The following is a 26,212-nucleotide window of genomic DNA, read 5'->3' as shown; positions in this document are numbered from 1 at the left end:
TTTCAACGAATTGTTTGAAGTTATTTCCATATACATCAAAGCTTTTTTCTTCCCATTTTAAAGGTCTTCTAACCAATGTTTCACCATGTGTCTAAGTCAAGCCTATGAATCTAGCTTGCTGATTTCCTCACACTGAAGCTCTCCCTGAGGAGGGAGAAAACAGCCTCAAATAAACTCTCCTTAGGCCCCCATCCTTATCAACAGCTGAACTACAATATTGTTTCACATTTGTGCCTGCTTTTCTCATTAGATTTATCCTATCTCACCCAAGATGAGAGTAGGCAAGTATGTTGTTCCCAATTATGAAGCAGTATAGAAAGCATGTCGCAAGAGAGGTTGACTTACAGTAGATTAACAGATCCTGGGATAAGTAGTTTCATGTACAGTATACTCCTGGAAAAGGGTCATAACAGGTATTATTATAATTTATTATAATTCATTAAAGTTATATTAACCTGCATTATGTCACTTGAAAATTATATTTTTGTCATAAGGCTGAATAAAAAAGTGATTCAAAATGAAAACACAGCTATGCTTTCTAGTATCCATTTTTCTTCCAGCAATATAATCAGTGAGTTTACTTTTGGAAGCAAATGGTTTATAATAATTGGAAACCATTATTCGCAGAAAGCAGTATCACATGAACTTTCTAGTAATCCATATGTGTTATAGAAATTATAGCTAACTGAATTAGTATCTAAAATTAGTTATAACATAGCTGGCAGAACTGGCTGTTAAGTTACCCATAAAGTGCTTTTCTAGAAGACTAATGAAATACTATGTGGAGGAAGGTCAATACAGTCTTGTATTATTCCATAAGTCCATGGTCCCCGGTTTGGGAGAATAGAAGCAAAATGGAGCATTTGGATGCTATTGCAGTAGGTATAAAACTATCTTCTGTTTCTTGAGCCATACATATTGGGGATGGGGGATGACATTGGATTGTGGTAGGATTTATGACAGCACTGGGAAGATGCTGATACTATATTAGTCTGTATGTCCTTTTAGCATAGTATGATTTATTAGCAGGGGTTCTCCAAAGTCTCAGGAATAGTTTTTCCAATTGTCTGATGCCTGATCTTTTTAAAATGAAGATACTGGGATTGAACCTGAAACCTTTTGCATGTGCTATATGTGCTCTTACTGCTGAGCCATAATCCCACCCCAAAGTGTTAGTGTAGGCCCATCTTGGTGACAGTTGCGCCTTGATCAGTTATTTGGCACTGAAGGAAACTGGGACATCTCCCAGCTTCCATAATATACTTGTTGTAGACATTAATTAAACAATACAGGAATAAACAAGAATCTATGGCATGCAAATACTTACATGAACTTTACAATATATCTGACTGTTTAAAAATTATTGGAGTGAAGATCAATATAACAACAATAAAAAAAGAATAGTGCTCCTTATTTTTCTCAACTATTTGGAGATACACGTTTTTTCTTACCAAGAATCTGCTCTAAAACTGCTTTGTTAGGCCATTCGTTTTTGTTTTTCTTTGTTCCTATAACAAAGAATCCAAAATAAGTTTCTACATTTGCATAGCTATAAATATTTATAATTTTGTGATTCTGGGCCTGGGTGCTTCCAATTCTGATTCATTCTGTGTTGCATATCCTGTTTAGATGTTCTCAAAATGGGAAACTTTCTTAAAATGTTTATCTTAGGCAGGCACATCGTGAAATTCATTAGGTTTTCTGAGACTAACTTAGCACGCTATAACCCCACATGAAACTGCTAGTCCTCTGAACCTGAGAAAACTTCTTCCTCTATATTAATAGTTGAAAAAAAGGTAATTATAAAAATTGCCCTCAAGTTTTTGAGATCAGCCACTTAGTTGGGTGTGTATGTATGCATGTATGTATATACAGTATGTATGTATGTATACACACACAATGTATATATACACACACCCACATACACACATACATACACGCATACCCACATACACACACACATACACGCATACACACATGCACACACACATGCATACATACACTTACATACATGCATACACACACACACCCATACACATACCATTTTAATACAACTAGGTGGCTGATTTCAAAAAGTTGAGTAGGGCTGAACTTGGTTAGTTAGGACCACCATATCTGGGTTGCAAAAAAAAACACAAAAACCTAGATAGTACCACAAAACATTAAAAAATCATGATTCTTTTTCTAGGCCAGAAATTGCAGTCCTTGAATAGGGGCTATTAGAAAATTTCAGGGTTATACACTGGACTAGAAAGTCCGAAACATCCTGGATGAAAGGAATGCCAAATCTTTTCCATACTGTTGCCAGGATAGTGGCATGGGCATCTCCATGTAGTCCCTAGGAGTTAATTTCAAAGGTATTAAAATATCAGAAGGCTAATCTGGAAATTAAAATAAAATTGAATGACTTCAATTAGTCCAGAACACCACAGCCACGTGCTGCTGGGACAGCCTCTCCATTGTAGAGCAATACTGATTGATACACTGCATTCCCATTAGCATCCAGGCCCAGTTCAGAGTTTTAGTTATTACATATAAATCTCTTTATAGCACAGCATCAGGATATATCATGCAGGACCTTGCCGGAATCAACTCCATCTGTCCAGTCTGATCATTTCAGGAAGGCCTGCTGAGAGCCCTTTCTTCAGGGAAGTTAATGGAACTTGGACGAGGTAGTAGGCCTTCTCCGTGGTGGCCCCATATTATGAAATATGCTTCTTCCAGCAGCCTGAAGGTCACCTTCTTTTAACATATTTCACAACATTGTTATAATTTTCTGGTTTCATCAAGCAGTCAGTTCCACCTGATTGGTTAGAAATGGCCATGCCTCCATTTATGTATTTCATATTTTTACAAACACGTGGTTTCTTTTCCTGTTTGAGCGGAGGAGGTGTTGGCTGTTTGGTTGTGGGTTTTTTTTGTTTGTTTGTTTGCTTTGTTTTATACCAATCAGAGTTGTTTGGTTGGGATGGTTAATACATGTGGCAAATACATAAATGCATATAAACATTTTTCCATGAAACATAAGCAATAATAAAACAATGTATGTATGCCTTAAAGGCATTCCAAGCAACCAATAGATTCTCAGAATGTGTATTTCTAAGAAAAAAGATCTTCAAACCTGACAAATTGTATTCTTGACTTTTTCCCTTAGTCTAGGGCCCTCCAGGATTTCAAGATTTCTTTAAAGGGCAGAATTATCAGGTAGGGATATTATGGGCATTTCATTATCTTGTAGTTCAGCAGTTGATGCATATGCTCACTTACTGTAACTTCCTGTCTTATGGATCTTCTGATGCTGATATCTCTTTTGCATGTAAAAGTCAAAGAATAGTGGTGAAATTGTTCGGAAGGTAGTTGCTGACTCTCACGTATTTAATACAAATATAGATTGATCTATTAACAATGTTTCCATGTCATTTTAATTAAGAGTTTCCTGACTGAAGGATAGCACCTTGAAATGCAGAGGTTGGTTTAGGCTGTTCAGCTAGATAAGTTTTAAATAAGTTTTATCCTACTTTCTGAAATCAGACCTATCTTGATTGACTTGTTGTTGGTAATTATTTTGATTCTTTTAACTTGCATGTGGAGATGAAGGTGAACTAGTATAATAATATGTTTTGTTATATAATTGTAACAATTCATTGGCAAAAGGAATATAGAAAATTAAGTAAGTAGTAAGACAATTTGCTGCACTGAATAAATTCAGTAAAGCTACAAAATGCATTTTGTCTAATTGATTCTCTTTAGGGTTTAAATACATAGTTAGAAGGAAGGTCCAATGAGTTAAATGGTTCTGTCTCCAAGTAATAGGTCTTATTCTTGAGAATATCAACTACAATGACATTTGCATACATGTAATTTATATTCTGGTACTTTAGTGGCTTTATCCAGGCCTATTGTATGATAAACATAGATTTGAAAACAGCCATGTGATGAAGAGTTTTGTGGAAGCTAGGAGGTACAGGCCTTAACCCGGATATCTACATGTCTGCATTTTAAAGGGTATCAATCTTTGTGTCTTTCTCTGTGACTTAAATCAAGGGGTGAGCAGATTATAAATTTGGATCTATTAAGGTAGATTTTTGGGTGGGTTGCAGATTAGAACTTCTCAGTCCTTGTCCTGAAATAACATTGCTAAAACGAAATGTGTGGCAGGAAACTAATCTTATCTATGAAAAGACTTCTGAACTTGGCTATAGTACTGTTGACAAATTACTAACTTCATAAATATGTTTGCCAAACTGAGCCAGTATTTGGTACCAGTCTTTCCTGAGTGACTTTGAGTTTCTAGTAAGAAACAAAGTAGATTGTGCAAGTCAGAAATCTGCTCATCTGTGATAATTAAATGAGATATTCTGCTGCAGTATGAGAAGGTTAGGAATTACAAATAAACATTCATTTCTTTCTGATTACCATTTTGTCCCATCCTGACAATCCACAAGATTTCCTTTAAAATGGCCAAATTAGAACATTGATGGGAAATGTGATCTAACTGTTATTTTGTATTTTCAACACAAAATAAATGAGCAGGTTACATCATCATTTGGATATAACTTCTTATCTGTATAGCTAAATCAGTCTTTCAGAAAGATGGCTTTTGAATGTTTAATCATCTAGCTTTAATTCAATGAAACAACTAGGAGCCTTCTTGATTTGCCTAAAAACAAGCTCTCTTGTCATCTCTTGGTTTAACATCTGTTACTGCCACAGTGAATTCAAACTTCTACTACTCACTCATTTGCCTACCTAAATAAACCCCATATCACACATCTTTAATCATTGTCTTGAGTTTGCTTTCTCACTGTCCGTTTCCAATGCTGATACCTAGCTCACATTTCCAGAGCCAAAGGTTTGTCTTTTGCCTTGTTTAACCACTTTCTTTCTACAAAAAAGGATCAGTTCTGCTACTAGCATTCTTTCCTTGGAGCCTTAATAGAGCTCTATAACCAGCTTCTATTCTTAATAGAGCTCTATAACCAGCTTCCATTCTGTAGTAAAACTGAGTCATATTATGAGTTCACTTCTCAGCTATACTGTGAACTCAGTTCTTCAAAGCTCTGAATATACCCATTCCTTGTTTAGCAACCTCAGTTAGTGCCCATTTGCAAATATGATGGTAATAAGAAATATCGTATTCCAACCATTGTACACATTTATGACCAAATTCCACGCACCTGACAATGCATGCCGAAGTGGGAGTAATGCTGGCATAGCTGCATGAGATAACTTTATCTGAATGAGATGGCAACCAGTGATCTTTGCAGTGTCTTTCTTTCTCTCTCTCTCTCTGTCACATGTTCACTTAGTGACCATTTTGCTTAACAACCTGGTCATTGGAACAGAACGTGGCCACTAAATGAGGAGTGGGGGTCCTCAACCACAGTATCAAGGTTGTTGACCTTTTCTCAGAATTCTAAGGTGGTATGGGGCTCAGTTGTTTATGATGTTGATTAAGTGTTGCAGAATAAGCCCAACAGCTTAATTACTAGGTGGTAAGTTTGAGAGCCCAGGGCATCGTGCTGAAATTTTTTAGGAACTCAACCAAACTCAGCCATATACTCCACACTCTTTTGCAGTTTCACTTTCTTATCTTCTTGCTTTTTGTCTTTGTATTATTATCTCAGATTACTCAGAGTTCTAAGACATCTTGTTTTGACTTATTACAATTCAGTTTTTGTTATCAAAATGTTTGGCAACAGAATCCCTAACAATAGCTTGCCAGCAGTTTGGACTCTGTATCATTGCCTCAGAACAGCCACTTGGCAGGTTCTGGGTAATTTCTTACTTAAACTTTAATCAGTTGAGGTGACTATCCTATTTTAAATTTGTGACCAAGAGTCTGTTCCCAGATGATAAACTATATCTTGTGTGGGTTTCTAAGGATGTGTGGCCAACCAGAAAGAAAGTTCCTTTGATTTTTTTTTGTGTTACTCTGAAATAAGCTAGCCATTCTCTTTCCCTCTCTTCACCTTTCCCTTAAAATTACTGCAGTTTTAACCATTCTGTTCCTCTGGTCCACATCTAATACCATCAAAACTGAAATAAACTTTAATATCTATGGTTTCCCAACCTCCACTTCATTATTTTTCTAGCACTTTCATCATTCCTTTTTGGCAAATTCTAATTTTCTGCCTCTGACTTTCTCTATTTTTGCCACTGTTCGTGATGGTACTTCATTAATTATACTAGTATAATTATTAATATACTAACCTAAGATTTCTAGAAACATATTAAAACAGAATGGAGTTATTCTACCCTACATTTTTATAGATGAGCTCATTTCCCCAGTTTGTGGAAAAACAGTATAAGACCAGCTGTGTGCAACAAGTTTGCCAAAGCTCACTATATTTCTGGGTTGTTAGGCGCATATACGAGTCAACAGCTGTTGCTGTATTCATGATCCATACCTACTGTGCTATAGATTGAACTGCTATGTGTGAGTTTCTTGAAGAGCTGCTTTATATCTCCTAATCCTTTGTGCCTAAAAAAATAATTGCATTGAGGCTTTTTTCCCTTCATTATGTAGCTTGCTTCTTGTAATCATTCTTGGTATACTTTGCATGTTTTAGTAGCCTCTTAATTCCTGTTTAAGATTAAGTTTGTGGCAGGTGACATGAACCCGAGTTGAGGTCCTCAGGATATGATATGCATCTGTCTGCAAGATTCATGTTTCTTACAATTATAAGACACTTCAAATTCCTATGCCTTATCATGTTTCCCAGTTAATATCTTCTGGCAAAACATGGAGGCCAGCTGTTTCGCCTTCAAGAAATTAATCATCTTTTAACCCTCATACAGTCCACTAATATTCCTTCTTTCAGCTGTCCAGTGCAAAACATTTAATGATTTATTCTCAAGCAAACAACCTTCCAGAAAAGAAGAGCTAAGTTTAGTATTTAGGAAGATGATTTACCAGTCTAAACTTCAGCTTTAAGTACTTAGACTTTCTGGAACCAGAGTTTCAGGTTGCAACAGGACTGACCCAAGTTTTCAAGACCTGAGAGGAATAAATTAAGCTAAAAACCATAAGATATATGCAGATAGATAATATTAATCTGTCTATCTATATACATACACACACACACACATATATTTATTTATTGCATGAATTTGTATACTACCCAGTTGCAAGGAATATACAGAATACATAACAACACAAAACCAAACATCTTTCAATCTCTTCATAAAATTGTCATAACTACAAACACTAAACAGTATTAAAATCCAGCCAAAACAAAAGATAGCCCATCATGACCATTATAAATACCTATCAAACAGGACAAGCTTTGCATTTTTCCAAAATGCCAACAATGAATGAACATCAGGAGCTAAGCTCTTCCATAATGTCAGTGCCACCACAAAGATGGTTTATCTCTGGTCCCTGATCTCCTTGATCTCTCACAGAATGAGGATCCTGAACAACCCCTATTGAATGATCATACAGGATGGGTGGGATCTACATAAATGAGACAGACCTGAAATAAGTGGGAGTGAGTTTTGTAGCATGTTACAAGATAACATCATCAGTTTGCTGATCATCTTTCCTTCCTTGTCCAATGCAATCAATGCGGCAACCATTAACATAGGTGTTATTCTGCCAAAGCAGCTTACTCCATCCAGGGCACCACATTTTGAATCATATTATTCATACGACCCTTCCCACACACATATTGCATACTTACATACAATTTTATTCTGAGAATAAGCAATATTGAACTCCATTGGCATGTCACCCTCAACTTCTAAAACACTTTTTCAGTTTGAAGTAATTTGAAATATGCCAGCTACATTCATTTGGAAATGCAGAGATTATTTTAGAATATGCTTCCTCGCTATTTAGATTGCAATTAGATAGGGTAAATTACTCATGGAAAGGTATATTGGATAATCCTTATGAAGAGGAAGATTTTGGGAAACTGATCTCTTATCTGTTAGTTAACAAATTAGAAACAACTGATCCTCATTTTCTTTTCTGGGAAAGAGTCTTCGAGATGAAAAGGGATTAAAAGGTGCAAAAGGAGAAAAGGTAAGTAATCAATTGCTATTGGGAGCTATGGTAGCATGGCTGATTTATTTATATGGGATTTCTGGAAATTAAAAGTGGCTTTCATTCTTGCCAAAGAATGAAAGAAGCCAGGAGCAAATCTGCAAGTGGAAGCATGGCCTTAATGCCCATTGTTTTAGCATTTCTTGAGTTTTTCAGTTAAAGAGGGCCCTTCTGACATTATCCCAAGTATGTGTAACTTCCTCAGGTGAGTCTCAGTTGCATGCTAGGGAACCCAGAAACACGAGGGCATCTACTTTTTATGACATGCTCTCTTCAAAGAACCCAAACGTGACAGATACTTTTGTGACAAAGGGCTGTATTGGTAATCCCCAGATGTGTTCGGGCTTCTATTTTGTTATATGTGTGAGTGAGCCTCTCTAGAGTGTTTTAGGTATCCTAAGCTGAAACATAGCAATCTAAGCATGTTTCTTTGTAGCAAGGCAGATTTTAAGGTAGCAGAATTAAAACATAGTTAATGAATATAAGACCTAATTAACTGTATAGGACTTGATTCTTGACACTGTTGTTCAGAATTAACTGCGGCAATCTACACAACCACCTTTACTCTGTTAATCAGACAAATTTCATCATAGTCACAAGAGGTTTTCCTGGAGGTAACTCCTACTGGTTTAAGTATGTCTAACTCCCAAATGAACAAAATATGAAAAAAATATTACTGGAATTATGCCCCACTAATGGAAAACTTAAGTGAATCCTGCTGAAACATCCGAATTCTTAAATATGGGACAACTCACATCATAACTAAATGCTATCATTATTGTCTGGTTTGGGCTTACTATTAATGAGTAAGCCTGGCAATGAACACTGTAAGATTACAGCTGATTAGCACCTTCAACCAGCAAGAATGGCTGAACAGACTCCAAATCCCCACCCACAGTTGCTAATTTGTTCATTGTTTTGACTGTTCTATATTCTGCGTGTGGAGTTTGTGTGTAGAAAGAAATATATTTTCTGAATTATTTCAGTGCAGCATTGGATGTTCTGCATTATATTGCCTTTCATGGAGTCACTATAATGATCAGATGCCTTGACTATTAATTATTTTGTTAACACTGATAATTCTGTATTTTCCATGCAGAAATGTGAGTCAAAATGTCCATATAAATATTGAGATTACTTGTACTCTGTCACAGGGAGAACCTTCTGAAAAAGGAGAAAAGGGGGATTCAGTAAGTACAACTCAGAATTCCCCTTATGTTAACAGCATCCTCTGAGTACTTCTAATACTTGTTAATACATTTAGAATTTTTTATAGATAAAATGTGAATTTCATATCTGTTACCAGCCTGCCTGAGTGATTGCATTTATAGGGGGATAGAGTTTAATCTAGCATGGACAATTATCTCTGAAAGAGGTCCATGTCTGACATACACACACACACACACACACACACATACATACATACATACAGTGTGTGTAGGTATATATAAACACACACACACACACACAGATACATACGATGTGTATAGGTGTATATATATATATATATATACATATACACACATACGGTGTGTATATATATATACACACACACACATATACATACATACGGTATGTGTGTGTCTGTGTGTGTATATATTTTACAGATGGGACATTTGCATAAGGATCTATGCTTAGATTCCAGTTACACAGATATTTCTGAAATTATATTGTTTTTGTCATTGGGACTCTGTGCATTAGTTTTTTAAATGTATAGACCTTATGGAAATGTTACATCCAGTTGTGAACATCTGACAGATTTGGAGGCTGAACATGGTACCTTATTGTCACTACTGTATGTAATCCAATTATTACATAATATAAACTAATTTCATTTTTCCAGATTTACAGATCAAGGGATTGATGTGCTTCAGAAGTACTTGTGAAGGGATGACAGTACCTTAGTTACTGATCTGAGTAAATGCTTGTGAATTCACTCATTTTCTTCATTGTTAACTGATGATACTCAGTGATCATGGTTACTTCCAGGGAAAGTGATGAATTATATACAATATTATCCTTGTTCTGTGGCACATCCCCTATTCTTCCAGAAGTTTCCCAAACAGCTAGGTTAGATTGCAGCCACACAGGGACTATAGTGGATACGTGGCAACACCAGTGGCCCTCTTACTCACAAGGGTTCCTTTCCAGCTTAACCATTTTAGATAACAAGACCTGGACAAAAGTCCACACGTGACAGTTGTACACGAACACAGAAAACACTCCAAAAGTTCTCCTCCAAACAGAACCACAGACCAGGTACAAACTGGAGATACACAAAAGCCTTTACTGTGGATAACAATGTTGTCTGATCTCGATTTACCATCCACAGGTATGCAAAGCCATGGATCACAAGGGCCACCGCTACAATAAGTGGGTACCCTGCTGTATGTAAACGCAAACCATCCATTAGCACATCACCATTTGGAACAATCTAATGTATATATTGCAAAGGGATTATACCGGCAGGTTCTGGAGTTAAACTATTTGCCTTGCAAGTGATTTTACTTCCATTTTCAGAGTAAAATTTATGCAAAGAAACTACAGAGAGAGTGTCTCATTAATATATATACTTACCAACTCTACACAGCTTTCATCTCTAACGATAGATAACTTACCTTTTTAAACCTGTTGTTTTAGGGTGAAGCAGGGGAGCCTGGTCTTCCAGGGCCTATTGGAAATCCTGGACCTCCGGTATGTAAATTATATTTGAGGAACCAAGTACGAATGTTCTCTTACAATCCAGTAATGGAGTACCATTGATATCCAGGTCTGTTGCACTATGATTGATTTGAACTCTTGTATGTTTGTGAGTTCAGTTGGTTTCCTAATTGCACCTGTACAAAATGTCAAAATATATTTAAAATAAATACATTTCCATAGTATTCCTACTAGCATTTTAAAAATTAAATCTGACAATAGCTGAACTAATATAGAAAATGTAGGTCTCCAGATGTTTATAGAACTGTAGCGCTGGAAAGTATCTTTGAGATCATCATTCAATATACAGTAGATGCCTGTATTTTCCAGGTCTTCCTCATTCCACTTTTTGAAGATAGTGATTACAATTGTTCTCCTACAATCTTCTAAGTCATCACAACTCTCCAGGAGTCCTTAAAGTTGATCAAGAGCAGTGATCTGCTAAACTACAATAACCAAATATCACATCCAATCAGGAGGGATCCTGCAATGTATTTCAGCAACATCTGGAGGGCCACAGACTTTTTATCCCCAAACTAAAGTTTAGAATGCTACTTCTTCCCAAAACAGAGAACATACATTTTATTCCATTCCATTTATACAATAATGTATATTTTGACCTTCAGTTTGCACAGTCACAGGTAGTTAACAGAAAAATTAAGCGATTAAAATCAAACTAGAATAGGTTTCTAAAATGCAAGAAAAATAACATATCAAGTTGAAATAATAAAATCAGTGCCAGTCATATTATTATAGATGGCTAGATTATATGATGGGAAGGTAGAAAGATGTCAGCTTCAGAGGCAGGAATGGCTCCATGCTATGGACATTCTGCGAGTGTGAGATCACAGCTGAAAAGCCTTTTCATTGTTTAGTATCCACTTTTTCTCATGAAGTAGAGAAGCCAGAATGACTACTGGAAGAAGTTGCACCACTTCCTATTTCCCATGTTCCTCAAAGAACTGGAAGAAACTCTCCAACTAATCCAAGGCCAATCTGGAGATCTAGTTTCCCTCCTTTGTCTCTGAAGTAGAAGGTCTTTGAGTGATAATTCAGACACAGAGGGATACCTAACTTAATCACATTACATTTTCTGCTTGCATGCAGTGGAGTGGCTTATGAAAATCTGGTAGTCTTCTAGTTAGATCAGAACAGGGTTTTTTCCTTTTGCATATAGTTGTCAGCAAAATCAGACTATTAGACTGTAGACTATTTTGGTGCCAATTTCAGTCTATTGATTTTTGTATCTTTAAACAATAACTAGGTTGTATCAGTTACTCAGAAAAATGCATTTTCATGCATTTTCTTCAAATCCTTTATTAAAAAAAAAAGGGGGGACAACAGGGTAAATGTGTGGGTTTTTTTTTTTTCTTCCTCTCCCTTTTCTAAAAAACTCATATTGTTGCAATTATGTTCTAGGGATTTCCAGGTCAAGCTGGCCCCAGAGGACCCTCAGGAGAAATGGCAAGTATCATACTGCTCTTTGTAAGAATTATTGAAGTAAAATATTAACCAATGAAATAATATTAAACTGTTGGTGATCTCCTTTTACAAGGAGCATGACAGAAGTAATCAATGTTCAAAGATTTAGCACCAGATATGCTGAGGTCTTCCACATTAACAATTTATGGTTTCACTCAGCCATCAACTGTGGTGATAAATCACTAAGGCAGACAAGCTTTGTATCACCACAGCAATGGCTAGGTGACCCTATAAATTGCTATTGTGGAAGGCCTCAGTAGCTTTACTGCTATACCAATGGATATGGATAAGAATATGCCATTCTGTTTCTGTGTCTTTGCTGTTGTTACTAAGAAGGTCAGTCCTAATAGTTTACAGTGTAAGTGTAGACTGATATATTTTTAGTTGCATCATATGGCACTTTGGTTCAAAAAACTTTTTTTTTCCCAGAAGAATGCAGCTAGATGGTTGAATGTTGCCAAGAACCTCAGATCTTTGCCTGGCAGATGGGGAAACCAATATTAAATGCTTTATGCCTGTCCACTAGTGATTAATTAAAACAGTTGATCCCACATAACTCCAAGTATAGGCACATTTTTCTGATTTCCAGGTCAACTTCTACTAATCTACTTCCAGTTCACTACTCCAATCACACAAATCATGAGGCCAACTCTTACCTCTGGCAGGAAAAGTAGACAAATCCTGAAATGCCCCACCTCTAATAATATTGCTTAATGAACCATCTGGTATCACTTATCAAGATTTTTTTCCCCTTATATATTATCTTCTAAATGAAAAAGTGTTTCCTAGATACATGGCTTTGTAATATTCAGTCCTTTCCATGCAGTCACTTTGCTAAGATGTTTTTAGTTCTTTCATTCCCCATTCTCAAGTGTTGATCTCTTTGTGTTACTTGTTTGAAATGTTTAACTACCCTTGAATTCATGTACCCATAGCTAGCTAGCTAGCTAGCTAGCTATGTATCTATCTATCTGTGATTCAGCATAGACAACACCAAGTTCAACCTTGGGTTCATTTGACTTTTAGACCTGTTTCTCAAGACCTTATCTAGTCCTTTTCCTGCTCCATCTTGTTGCATTCATTTCCAAGTCTGGGGGCTTTCTTTCATTTTCTTGAATCACATTGTTGCCCTGTTTGCCCAGATACATTTGTACTGCCATCTCTATTTACATGGAGCTTTGCTGTCTGATGACACATCACTAAGATTCATATTGGCCGCAGCTCAGAGCATTACTTATTAACCACCATGGTACTTCTCAGGTGTTACGACCTTTGAGTCTGGGTCCAAAGGCCATAACTGTCTTCTCAATTGCTTCACCATTACTCATGTTAGCCACTGTTCCAGGAGTACTCGATATCAGTACAATACAATCGATTTTGTTTTTAGATGTTCTTATCTGTAGAAAGATGTGACCAGCTGGCTGGTCACATCTTTCACATGGATAACGATCGGGTCCCTAAAGTGGTAATGAGTTGGACCACCACCACCCCGATGTTAAACAACAATGAGGACACCCTCGAATAACATGGTGAAGAACACTGATATAAGACCTGAAGGCATTGAATATCGCATGGAAGGATGCTGAAGCATTTGCCCAAGACCGAAAGAGTTGGAGAACACTTACTGCCCGATATGCCATGTAGCATTGATCCGGGACAAGAGAGAGAATCTGTAGAAATGGATAATGAGGTGGTTGCTGCCAAGGAAAGTTGAATTCAGATCCTCATGAAACTCACTGAGGAATCTTGGGCAAGTGAAACTCTGCCATGCTCATATTCTTTACATGAATTGTAAAGACAGTGAAGTACTCACATCTAGGTATGCTATCTTGAGCTCATTGTAAGAGGATGAAACATAGTTTTTTCCCATGTGTATGATCAGGAGAACATAGTAATTCAGAACTCTAGTGTCTTTACATTCCTATACATATATAAATGAGTTACTTGTTCTGCAAGTAATCAAAGTCTGAGTTTCACCTTACAAAGAAATAAAATAAAATAAAATGTGTTTTTCCTATATGGAAATAATTACGTTTTTCCATTGTGAATTCATATACTTTTTTTGACAAGTTCTGTCATTTCCAGTGTCATATATGAGGCATAAATATGAGAGAAGCATTACTTTCTTTGAATGAAATTAATTGTAAAGCCTGAAGGCTATTTAATTTTCTGCTTTTCTTCCTTAGAATTTATTCTAGAGTGGTCACATACATAATATAAACTTGAATAGAGCTCTTTAGAATGCCCCATTTGTTTCGATATATTCTAATTTACTTCATGTTTCATGTTCCTGCATTTAAGGACAGAGATAAAAAGAAAGCAAGGACAGATAATAAAGTCAATATGGTTGAGGCAAAGATGGCTAGGAAAACTTTTTGCCATGTAATTATGTCTGCTTTCTTCATTACAGCCTTTAACTATATAAGGTTATAAATTACACCTCAAGGTTATAAATTACATACATTTGAAAGCAAATTAAAAAAGAAATGTATCTCAGATAAACAACATCTGCTTTTATGAACATTTTTAATAAAACCAAGATCATATTACAATTTCTTAAACAATTCATTTGGCTTACAAGAGTCTAGCACCATCTAGTGAAAAATATTTAGTGCTTGTGTTTTGCTGGCCATGGACAACTTCAACTTTTATTTTTTTTTAATTTACTAATGATTTTGAAAAGAAAAAAAGAGTGAACAAACAGGCAAGAGAAAAATATAAGAAAAAAATTAATTGGTACAAAAATATAATAAGTGGACAAAGGAATTACCAAAATTGTAAAGTTAGTGCTTAGTATATCTTTGATTAGAAATTAACCATATAAAACATTAATTTATAAGTACATATGTTATATTATTTCAACAAGAATTTTATTTCCGTAAGAATTTAAATTTGTGAGCTAAGTGCCAAAATTCCCACCATTTGTTGTTTAAGAATACAAAGATAAAATTACTAAAGACATTATAGATAAATATTAGTTTCTAACTTCCCCTTTGTCATACAACTAATGTACAATATATAGAAACATTATGTTTTGTGTGTCTCAGATTTCAATCCTTTGGTCAATTCTTTTCCCCTTAAAAGCCATACTCTAGATACTTATATTTGCCTTGCTGCATAATATTTATTTATATTTTTTTATATTTCAAATTTCATCACTGCCCATCTCACTCAAAGAGCAACTCCGGGTGGTTTACAATAAAACTGGAATAAATAAAGATTAAAATACAATAAAAACAATATTCTTAAATAAAACTATAAATATAAAATCCAAGACAGAGATGTTAAAACATTCTTAAGTTAAATTCATTTAATTGATGGATACCTCTTCAAGGTGCTAACCACCCTCAGGATTGATTACCCCTCCTCATACCCCAAGTAAGATGGCAGAACCAGGTCTTCTCCTCTTTCTGGAAGGCCGGGAGAGTAGGGGCCTGCCTTACCTCTGGGGGAAGAATGTTTCATAGGGCAGGGGCCACAGCAGAGAAGGTTCTCTTCCTGGGCCCCACCAATTAACAGTCTTTCATAGACAGGGTCCATAACATGCCCTCCCTGCCTGACCAGGTGGGATGGGTCAATGTAATGAGATGATCCCTCAGGTAGAATTCCACAGAATATATGAAAACTATTGTTACTTATCTTCCATTTTTGAAAGCCTTGAATAAGCATAAGGTTCTGTCTTATAGAAGATAAATATTTTAAATAGAATTTTTATTCTTTGAATTGTGCCTGTCATTCCAAGGAAGGAAAATCTTAGTGAAGTCCACTATATACTAGAGGTATTTTTTCCAGAATTATTCCTCTTTTAATAAATAATTAGTTATGAAGTCCAAGATGATAAACTTTTCTTTTTAATTAACTAGGGCTTACCAGGAGAACATGGAATACCTGGAAAACCAGGGATTAAAGGAGAAAAGGTAATTTTTAAACCAATATCAAATAATTGCACGTTAGGTGAGAGATTCTATTTTCAGTATGTCTGTCCCAGCTACAGTATGGGTTTTATCTTGTCCACCTCAGATAGATTCAATATACTGTGTTTCTGCTATCTTGTTGGTTGAGAGAAAAAATTACCCTGTGATGAATATTCTTAAACTGAGGCAATGGTTCAAGCTGAATGGTAAATTTTGGGTTAGCTAAGTAGAACTTAGTACTCAACAACTAAAGGGAGCAAACGGAGCAATCTTAGGCTTCATGCAGTTCCCCAAATGTTTGAAAGAAGCCACTCCAGAAGTTTCCACCAAAATGCAATTTTAATGGTTACAATAACATTAACAGGAAATTTTTACATTTATTGGAAGTTGATTTTCATTATAAATGAAACTAGACAACCCATGACCTACTGGGTCATCATTTCAGAGATATTTCCTTACCAGATTCCTCAATGCCTTCAACAATGGCAGAGCTTCTAATGTATTGAAAAAGTTCTTTAAAATTCAGGGAGAGGTGTATCTGCCTTGAAAGTAGCCAGTGTTGAACTATATAGCACAGTCAAACTTCAGGAGTTGACCACAGGAAATGTTTTATGACATTTTGTATTATGTCATAAAATGTTTTATGATAAATTTTATGTCAAAAAATGTTTTATAAAAGTTGCCAAATTTCTATTCCATGGGAGTCATGGGTCCCAGATTTTGGATGCATTCTGTAAGTTAGCCCATTTGAGGTACCTCGGTTCAAAAATTGTTGCCCTATGATGCACCACTTCACCCAGTTAAAGGTTACAAAGTACAAACAAACACAAGAGTTTTAGTAGTATATAGATTAAATATGGTTCTTGTTTAGCATAAGCTATCACTTTGTCTTAGCCTTATCCATTTTGGGGAGTTTCCAGCAGAACATGGTCCTTTCCCCCTTCGCCACCCCCAAAAAAACATTGGCACCTTTGTTCTAAAGATGCTTGGTAGGCAGCCAGAAGGAGATCGCAATATGAGGAGTCCCCAGCAGAGACTTGTTCTTTTGTTTTTGGAGAGTCATCTGCATTGGAATGGATTTTTAAAAAAATCTTGATAAGTAAAAGCTATCCCACTGATTTAGGCCCAGCAACAAGGGTAATGTAAAAATTAATTGAATGAGGCTACTTGGGAATGTAGCTAGGAAGATGGCTACCTATGTTGACAAGTGGTTTGACAACACAGGAAGAATGTGGAAATAAAATAATTCAGTTAATTTAAATAAAATACATTAATCTGGCTCTTTTAACTTCCTATTAAATTAGCGTTTTTATCTATATTACATAGGGATACCCTGGTGGAATCATAGGCCCACCTGGGCCTCCAGGTTCTAAAGGTGACCCAGGGCCTCCAGGATTAAGTCTTCCAGGAAAACCAGTAAGTATCATTAAGCATTCTATTGCAGAAAAGACTGAAGTCACCAGAACAAAAATTTTGACCTCAAGTAGAATTACCCAGTATTGCATACACTATTACATTCAGGGAAAGCAATGTTATGCAGAGTACAGAAAGGAGAAAGAACTGGTGTGTCAAAGAATTCAAAAACATGACTTAAGAAAAAGAAAACATAGCTAAAACTAGTTTTCACCAACACTTCATTATCTCTCTCCCTACCTTTCTATGCTTGCAAACCATCCTTGCTTCCACCATGCCCGTACACCATTTCATACCTTGCCTTTTGTTTATTAACCCACTGTCAGTTCTGCCCACTGAGCCCACGGGCACAGCTGTTCAATGTCCCCATTGGAAGCTCAGCACTGAGTATTTTCTTTTTTTATAAGAATTTTTTTAAGTTTCAGGCAAAGATAAAATCTACAGAAAAACAAAAAACTACAAACAAAAAGGAAAAACTAAACAAGTGTAGAAACACAAGAGAAAATTATTAAAATTACAAAAAGAGGTGACTTCCAACTTTTAACAGCAAGAATATACAATTTTTCATAATCCCTTACTCTACATTAAACCAAAATCACATTATTTCTATAAATCATTCCAGTGTCGCATTTTAAAAATCATTAAATACAATTGCTCCCTCCCCTTATAATAAAATATTTTATTTTTTTTAAATAAAGATAACACACACACACACATATATATATTGTATGTGTGTGTGTATATATATACACACACACAAACACATACACACATACACACCCCTCCTAATCAATTCCCCCCCCAAAGATAACATTTATTTAATTATTTCCTTCCTACTACTATTCTATATATTCCCCTCTACTATGATAAAGATGAAATCAGCCAAACCCTAAAAGCAATCCAGATAAATATTCTTAAATCCTTATCCCACTTCAAAATAAACCACAGCATTTACATACCCCACAATGTGCACAGAGCTTTTTTCTTAAAAAAAATCAAACACCCAACTGCCCCCCTCAAAAACTCTGACTTCTCTTCTCTCTTATTATGTATCTCTCCCATACACAATAACCCCTTCTTTTCCATGGTGTTCCATCAGAAGATCAATTTCACTTATGGCTTGCAACTCAATCTCTTCCTTTAATTCCTTCAACTCGTCTATCCGATCTTCATCCAGCATTTAAACAGAAGTCCCAATTTCACTCTTAGAAGAAACAATTCTGTCTCTGTTAAATTCCTCAGTTTCCTCCACAACATCCCCAAACAGATGACACATTTTAGAGCTCATATTTTCCACAATGTCCTGAATGCCTTGCATAAAAACTTGGTAGAAATCAGAAAGAATCTGTTTAAAATCTCGTTGAAAGTCAGAGAAAGTCTGCTTAAACTCCTCCATGTCTCACGCAGTAGATTATAGTGCCCCCTAGGAGCTTAACCAGTGAAAGCTGAAGATATGAAAGAACTTTAGAATGTGCTTATGCAAGTGAAAGTGAGATAAGAGAGTTCCCCAGGGAAAGTAGAAGCAGAAAGCTGAGAGTTCAAACCAGCCAATTTAATGTGTAAGAAAATGTTAATATCTTCAAATTTAGTACAAAAACAATAACAAGGAGACCATTATTTACTCTCAATCCTCATTAATATTTGGATAGCAAACAAAGTCCAAAGCTTAAAAAGATTTTTTTAAAAAATTAATCCCCAAAATAACGATAAACACCAAGAGAACCTGCTTCTCCTTGCTGTAGAAAGCCGCTCTTAGGGTACAAGTACTTAAAAGAAATATGAATTGGATAATTTAAAAATGGAGTGGCTGGTCTTAGTGTCTCTTTTGGGCTACAGCGTGGCTTGGAAATGGTGATGTCCCAGCTTCCTAGCTAGCTCTTACCAGTTGAGCGTGAATGCTGTTTGCGATCTTCTGGCTGCAAGCATCCATCTGGAGGACAGATGGGGTGATTCCAGGTGTTTTCCTTTTTCCTGAAAAACACTCCTGGGCTTCAGGAAAAACCTGCCTGAGCCAGAAGAAACTGCTGCATTGTCAGTTCTGCCCACTGAGCCCACGGGCACAGCTGTTCAATGTCCCCATTAGAAGCTCAGCGCTGAGTATTTTCAAAGATAAGCTTGTGTAATTCAGAGCTATCGGGTTATATGTAATGAGCCATTTGAAAAGATGTCTCTGAAGCAAACAGCTGCAGATGACTCGACTTTGTAAGCTATTCATTTCTACACTCCTCTTGTCTCCCTGTTCCATCATGATTCCCTTTGTTACTTCTTATACGTAATTAGCCCATAAATTATTCTGCAACTAAAACAGTAGTGAATAATTATCATTATAATGTACCTTATTTGTTCTTATACAATAGCATACCTGTGTCTTAAATTAGAATTTTTCATGTCAATTTAAGAATTAATTCTTATTATTTCCTAATTTCACAAAAACATCATATACATAGCTTTCTCCCTCTCTTTTTTTTTCTTTTCTATTTTAGGGTCTAGCAGGCATTCCTGGGACATTAGGACCACGAGGGCCTAAGGTAGGGAAAGCCTATTCTGATCCTGTATTTTAATTGTTTGGAGTAATGCTTTTATTCAAGGTTTTTTAAAACCAAGTCTCATTCCTTTCTCAGGGAGAAAGAGGGCTTCCAGGGGTACAAGGTCCTCCAGGGGAGACAGGGCCCACAGGAAATGGAACCCAAGGACCACCCGTAAGTACAGAATTTGTGTAGTGCTCCTTTCACCCCATTATTAGCATGAATGTTGTTCTGTAATTGCTTCATTGATGCAATACTGATGGCGGCTCTACCTTTAATATGTGATTTCATATATATGATTTCTTTTTCACTGTAAAGAAATGGTAAAATGGCATTTGGCTGATCCCACTACTACACTTACTAGCATATCTGAACAGAATGTTTAAATAAACTTGCTTCTGTTCGGGTTTTGTGGTTGTCAAGGGAATGGAGAGAAAGGAATTCTGCTCTGCTGCCTAGCAAGGTAATAGGCCCTGTCTCTTCCCAGAGTGCAACTAAGCCAGAAGCACAGTTCTGCACATGGCGTCTATCTACCCTGGGATAAAGATTCCTTTGGGTCATATTATTCTCCCATGCACATCTTTTAAAGTTGAGTAGTTTTGGAAATTTTCTTCTCTATTATTTTATACAGTTATGAATGTCATGTTTTGCATATTTTACATTTGCATTTAGATCTTAAATTGGATGGTAAACAGTTCTCTTCAGGAGGGGTTCTCAAATTCCAGAACCCATGAAAAGGAAAGATGGATTTGTGTGACCCTCCCTCATCAATAAAAATAAGTAATAGCTGAGTAAATAATAACAAAAAAAAACTGCTGATAGAGAGTTTTGATAGATGGCTGGAACTATAAGTATTTTCATAGCATTCCTGCTTTGCCTGTGGAGCTTAGTCACTCATCTTCTAAGTTGCTAATAACCCCACAGAGGACCATGACCAATATCTTGAGAAGCCTTACTCTACAGAAAAATGTTATTAAGGACAACATATAAAGGGAGTGCATGAATGCCTGAATGCATGAATGTTTCCTAGAATTTTTTTACTCCTCCCCCCTTAGAAGGAGCCGTATCTTCAGAGGAGAGCACCTCATTGCAGAAGGTTTGCAGAATCTCTAAGCAGAGCTAGGAAAAACTCCATACTCCCAGAGGGCAACTATCAGTCTGGATGGATGGCACTGAACTATCAGATCACATCTATTACGGTCAAAGGCTAGCATAAAGAAGGTGGGGTGCAGTCAGTTAAAAGCATAGAAAATACATTAAAATTGAATATCAATCAATCAATCAATCAATCACAGAAGTCTAAAAGAAAAGGAAAAAAATCTTAAAGGAGGGGTAGGAGCATTAGATGGGTGTAGAGGAGCATAAAGGTTAGTATACCTATCAGTACAGTACTCTAGTGTGATGAATTAGATGCTCATTAAAACTAGTTTCTGGCACCAGTCATCATCTGATGAACTTCAAGCGCTGCTGCGCAGAACCTGGCAACATTGTATGTTGTAGCAGCATTGGTATCTGACAGCAGCAGGGAGGTGTAAAATCGTCCTGAGCACCCTGGGTATTTATACAATAATGGTAAGATGAGGCTAGTACAAATGTCTCTATAATACAGGCACTGGAGGAGCACACGCTCTGTTGTTTCTATGTGACCAGAGTCATGGGGGCCTTGTCTCTCCAGGTTAGGATTCTTCCTGTATTGGCCTTCAAGGACAGCTGAGGGGAAGGCGTGCCATCATGCCAAAGTAAAGGCCCTCTGATGGTTGGTACCTCAAGTTTAGTTAAGTATGTCATAGGGCAGGCAGAATACATGTTGGATTCACTGGCAATAAAGGTTGGGGACCTGGCTAAACCCAACTGGTGCTCTGTCTGCTACATACTGTTTAATGAGTGCTTTGGCCTGATCATACCCCATGGTGGGTGGTAGACCTGGAGAGAAGCCCAGGGATGAGATTTTAGTTGCCACTGCCTGTTTCCTTGTGGACTGAAAGTCACCCCTCATAGTTAATGGGACAAGGCCAAGGGGGAAAAGGGATAATCTGAGCCAATGAGTATGACCACCCACACCCTAGCCTCCACTTTCATGAGGCCTGTCTCTAGTCTCAGGGTGGCATTAGAGACACATTTTGGGGCTTGAAGGGCCGATCTTAGAAATTTAGATTGCACAAGTTCCAATGGTGCATTATTGGAGAAGGGGCCAAGCTAGGCACTATACAGGAATTGTGCTATTGGCTTGGCTTCAAATAATTTGAGTGTTACAGGTATATAGTGGCCACCTCTTGACTTGAGGTATTTAAGAATGGCAGATAAGCTCCTCTGTGCAATTTCAGCGACGTAATCCCCATGGGCTTTCCTACTGCTGGCAGAATGAAGGACTATTCCCAGATATTTGAAACATGAGACCTGCTCAATCTTGTGGCCATCTTTGCTCCAGGAGTGGTTCTTGGGCCTTTTGGCAAATGCCATGATTTTAGTTTTCTGATAATTGATTTCTAGCTGGTCTTCCTTGCAGTACTGTATTAGTGCTCTCAGTGCTCTTTTAAATCGTGAAAGTATTGCTGCATCGTCTGCATAGAGAACAGAGATATGTCTTCCAGCAGGTTTTAGGGGGTGAAACGTTGCATGGCAGAGATGGCCCACCATGGAGTTGATATGGTACTGAACTAGACTCACCAATGATCTGACTTGTGAAAGCAGCTTCTTATCATGATTTCCAATACCATATTCTGCTGTAATCAATAGAATTGGCTAAGAAGAATCTTAGCTTCAAGTGATACATTTATGCTGATCAATCACCAAAACTGAGATCCAGTTCTTATCGTTTTGAAATCCTGGTGGGTTTTTTACTTTGGCAAGTTTTCAGTAACAATAATAACCCCTTTTTTTCTAGTATGGGTGAAGGGTCCCCTGTGCAAGAACCAAGTCATGTCTGACCCTTTGGAGGGATGCCACTTTTGCGATGTTTTCTTGGCAGTCTGTAGCGGGGTGGTTTGCCATTGCCTTACGCAGTCGTCACCTTCCCCAGTGAGCTGGGTGCTCATGTTACCGACCTTGGAAGGATGGAAGGCTGAGTCGACCTGAGCCAGCTGCCCGAGAGAGAATCCAGCTTCCGCTGGGATCGAACTCGGGTCATGGGGAGTGTTTCGGTTGCAATGCTGCCGCCTACCACTCTGCGCCACATGAAGCTTTTTCTAGTACACTTTTAGCTTATAATAGTTTACAGTGTTTTATTTCTTAGCAAGATTTAATACATTGTTTTATAGCTTTTTTTATTCAGATGACTCCTTTTAGGCTATCAGAGAATAGCTGTTTAAAAAACTAAAACTCCATTCCTGAAATGTTTTCCTTACCATGACAGAGATATAGCTGTGACATCTAGAATCTTGTAATGGGTATAAGATAACTGGAGAATGTTCTTCCTGCTACACCCTTCATACAAGATGCTAAGGATTATTTGTATATCCCTCAGTCATTGACCACTCTTTTTCATTGTTTTCTGTGGTCCTTAACATCATAAATAGAAAATATGGGGCCATGTAGTGCTTCAGATTCAGTTCAAAAAAGTTGCTCCGGAGCATGCAGGAGCCTGCATGTGGCACCTATCTGCATCTCATTAAAGCAGCTGCTTCTTTTCCTGGGATTGCACAGTGGATTCAAAATGTTCCAGACATGTGCTACAATTGTGCCCTTTTGCAATCTGAAGATTTTTTTTTTCCTGCATGGGGGAGGAGGAGTTAAATCCAAAGAGCTGCTTGGCCCTAGTATTCAAAATGTCCTCTCCAAGATGTTTGACTGTAGAGATTACTAGAGCAGCAAATACTTGTTTTCCAGGTTGCCTCATTTTGCTTCTCAGATGTCATTGTAAATGTCAGTAAAGAAGGCTGTATGTTGTATACCTATGGTCTTTGAAGTAAATTTAAACATCTTATAAAAATAAATGCATTGCAATCACACTCTTGACCAGTATTCAAGTTGTAGCATACATCTGCAACTAGTAGAGCTATCTCAATCTGTCTCACTTTCATCTGGTATTCAGATTAAAAGTAGAGGGCATAACTGTTGGAATAAATTTAAATAAATTATTATAAATCTGCATATTTTAAAATGTGCCTCTGGGCTTTATTTAAAAAATCATTTTTTAAAACTTTAGGAAAGTTCACTATCATCATATTTGCTGATTACAATTACTCAGTTATTCTGTAAATCTAGTAATAATAAAAGCTATGGAGTAACATAACCATGAATGATCTACTCTAGGATCAGACAAACTCTGTAATTTGGAAGGGAATAGGCTTTGGAAAATATCTCAAGGATTATAAATCTCCGTCTCATGTGCCCCCTTCCATCTGTGGGCCTGCAGGAAGAGGAATGATTTCAAAACATTTGTCTTATATTTTAGTTTCTGCCTGTTTTTAATACAGAATAAATCATTGTTTTGGACTAAGGTCTTTCTAGATTTAATGAAAATCCACAGGCTAATGACCAGGTTTATATTCTCTTTTTTTAGCTGACAGAAAACCCAGCACATTTCATCATTGGCAAGCCCAATATGTATGAAGTATGTTTGATTTCATGTTCTTGAGTTCAGTGGCAATTATTCTTCAGGAGATCTGCATTTCCCCAGGAAATGTATCCTGGTATATATAGCCAAATCAGAGAACAGAATTCTGTATTGCTGTAGATTATTTGTCATTTCTCTTTCAAAATAGTTCTTGACACAACCATTTTAAGTGAGAAACCCAACATTCCACTCAATGTATTTGGCCCCAAACCTGTTGACTTTTGAGAAGGCATTGAAGACTTCAGTAGGTTTGGGTTTTTGGTTTTTCAGTAGGCCCTGGGCCAGGGTAACTTGTGAACCCACTTGAATATCTGTTATTTTAGTTTTTGAGTAGCCATGCTGCTATTATTGCCCTGGGCATAAATTGTTTCATGAAACCTGTACACTGCCTTGAAATTTTTTCAATGTAAATTGAGGATGATGATGATGACAACGATGATGATGATTTTATTCACTCATTCTCTTTTCCAGGGTCTTAAAGGGCCTCCTGGGACACCAGGATTCCAAGTAAGGGACTTCATAGGAAATCTGGGTCAATACTTTTATTGTGTTTATTGTGTGTCGATACCTAATGCTCCAATGTTCCTGCCACAGGGACCAAGAGGGCCTCCTGGATTACCTGGGACTCCTGGAACTCCTGGCCTTGATGTAAGTACTAACAAATTGAATAGTAAGATGGTAATATATCCTTGAACAAAAGCATTACAACAACCACAAACCCTGCCCTGTTTTTATGTATACACTTAGGGTATTCCAGGACGAGATGGAAAGCCAGGAATCCCAGGGCCTCCAGGTGACCCAGTATGTATATAAACTGACTTGACTCTATTACACGTAAGGCAAATGTTGCAAATGTATCTAAAATCACTTATAGTTGAATATATATTTCCTAAAGTCAATTATTAACAGCTGAATAGTGTAAGTTACCTTTGAATCCATTCCCTAAAGGGTTCTTACATAGCTAAAAAGGATATAAACTCAGGTAACCCTCATAATTCCTCTTTTAAAGGCCTCCTGGGTTGTTATGGAGATTGCAGGCGAGGAAGGAGGGGAAACACACATGCAAAGTGTGGAGGACCTTGGGCACCTGGCCAAGAAGTTCAGGCAGGACCCACCTTAGAGCTTGTGGAGTTTCTCCCTTAGAGCCTGCTAGTTTTGCTCAGTTTGGCAAGGTTCTGTTTGTATGGTAGAAACAATAAAGACTAGAGCTTCATTCCTGGCTCAGTGTTGTTTCTTCACCTTATCCCTGACGTGGGTGTATTATATGAAGAACTACAAGAACTAGTGCTGTGCTGAATGTTAAATTTCTTGTCTCAGATTAGGTTTCAACCAGAGTTGGTTTTTTGGAATATTTAGGGTTTGGTTTAGAAAGAGAAATTAGGAAATCTGAAGAATTTCAGACAAAATTTCTTCCTCTTCTTCTTCCTCTCCCTCTCTGCAACCCTCTTCCTAGTTTTTTTTGTAGATGTTATGAAATGTAAAGCCTCCCTTTCAGACATCTTTTCCAAGGTTTTCTCCATTAAAAAAATAATTATGATAAACTGCCACCAGTTGAACTGAACCTCTTGCCACC

General features: G+C 37.0%; 1 protein-coding gene across 1 annotated transcript in view; it reads left to right on the top strand.

The window, feature by feature from the left end:
- Positions 1-26,212, top strand: part of COL19A1 (collagen type XIX alpha 1 chain) — a 182,591-nt gene that overhangs the window by 120,539 nt on the left and 35,840 nt on the right. The window contains exons 17-28 of the mRNA XM_063313353.1: positions 3,160-3,204; positions 7,985-8,029; positions 9,205-9,240; positions 10,691-10,744; positions 12,170-12,214; positions 16,096-16,149; positions 17,473-17,562; positions 20,043-20,087; positions 20,181-20,258; positions 25,111-25,146; positions 25,234-25,287; positions 25,387-25,440. Coding sequence (XP_063169423.1) covers positions 3,160-3,204; positions 7,985-8,029; positions 9,205-9,240; positions 10,691-10,744; positions 12,170-12,214; positions 16,096-16,149; positions 17,473-17,562; positions 20,043-20,087; positions 20,181-20,258; positions 25,111-25,146; positions 25,234-25,287; positions 25,387-25,440 — 636 coding nt within the window. The remainder of the gene's footprint in view (positions 1-3,159; positions 3,205-7,984; positions 8,030-9,204; positions 9,241-10,690; positions 10,745-12,169; positions 12,215-16,095; positions 16,150-17,472; positions 17,563-20,042; positions 20,088-20,180; positions 20,259-25,110; positions 25,147-25,233; positions 25,288-25,386; positions 25,441-26,212) is intronic.

The sequence above is a fragment of the Candoia aspera genome, chromosome 1 (genome assembly GCF_035149785.1).
Source record: "Candoia aspera isolate rCanAsp1 chromosome 1, rCanAsp1.hap2, whole genome shotgun sequence".
NCBI lineage: Eukaryota > Metazoa > Chordata > Lepidosauria > Squamata > Boidae > Candoia > Candoia aspera.
Note: the sequence above shows the minus strand (reverse complement) of the source record. Positions and strands in the feature narration are given on the sequence as shown.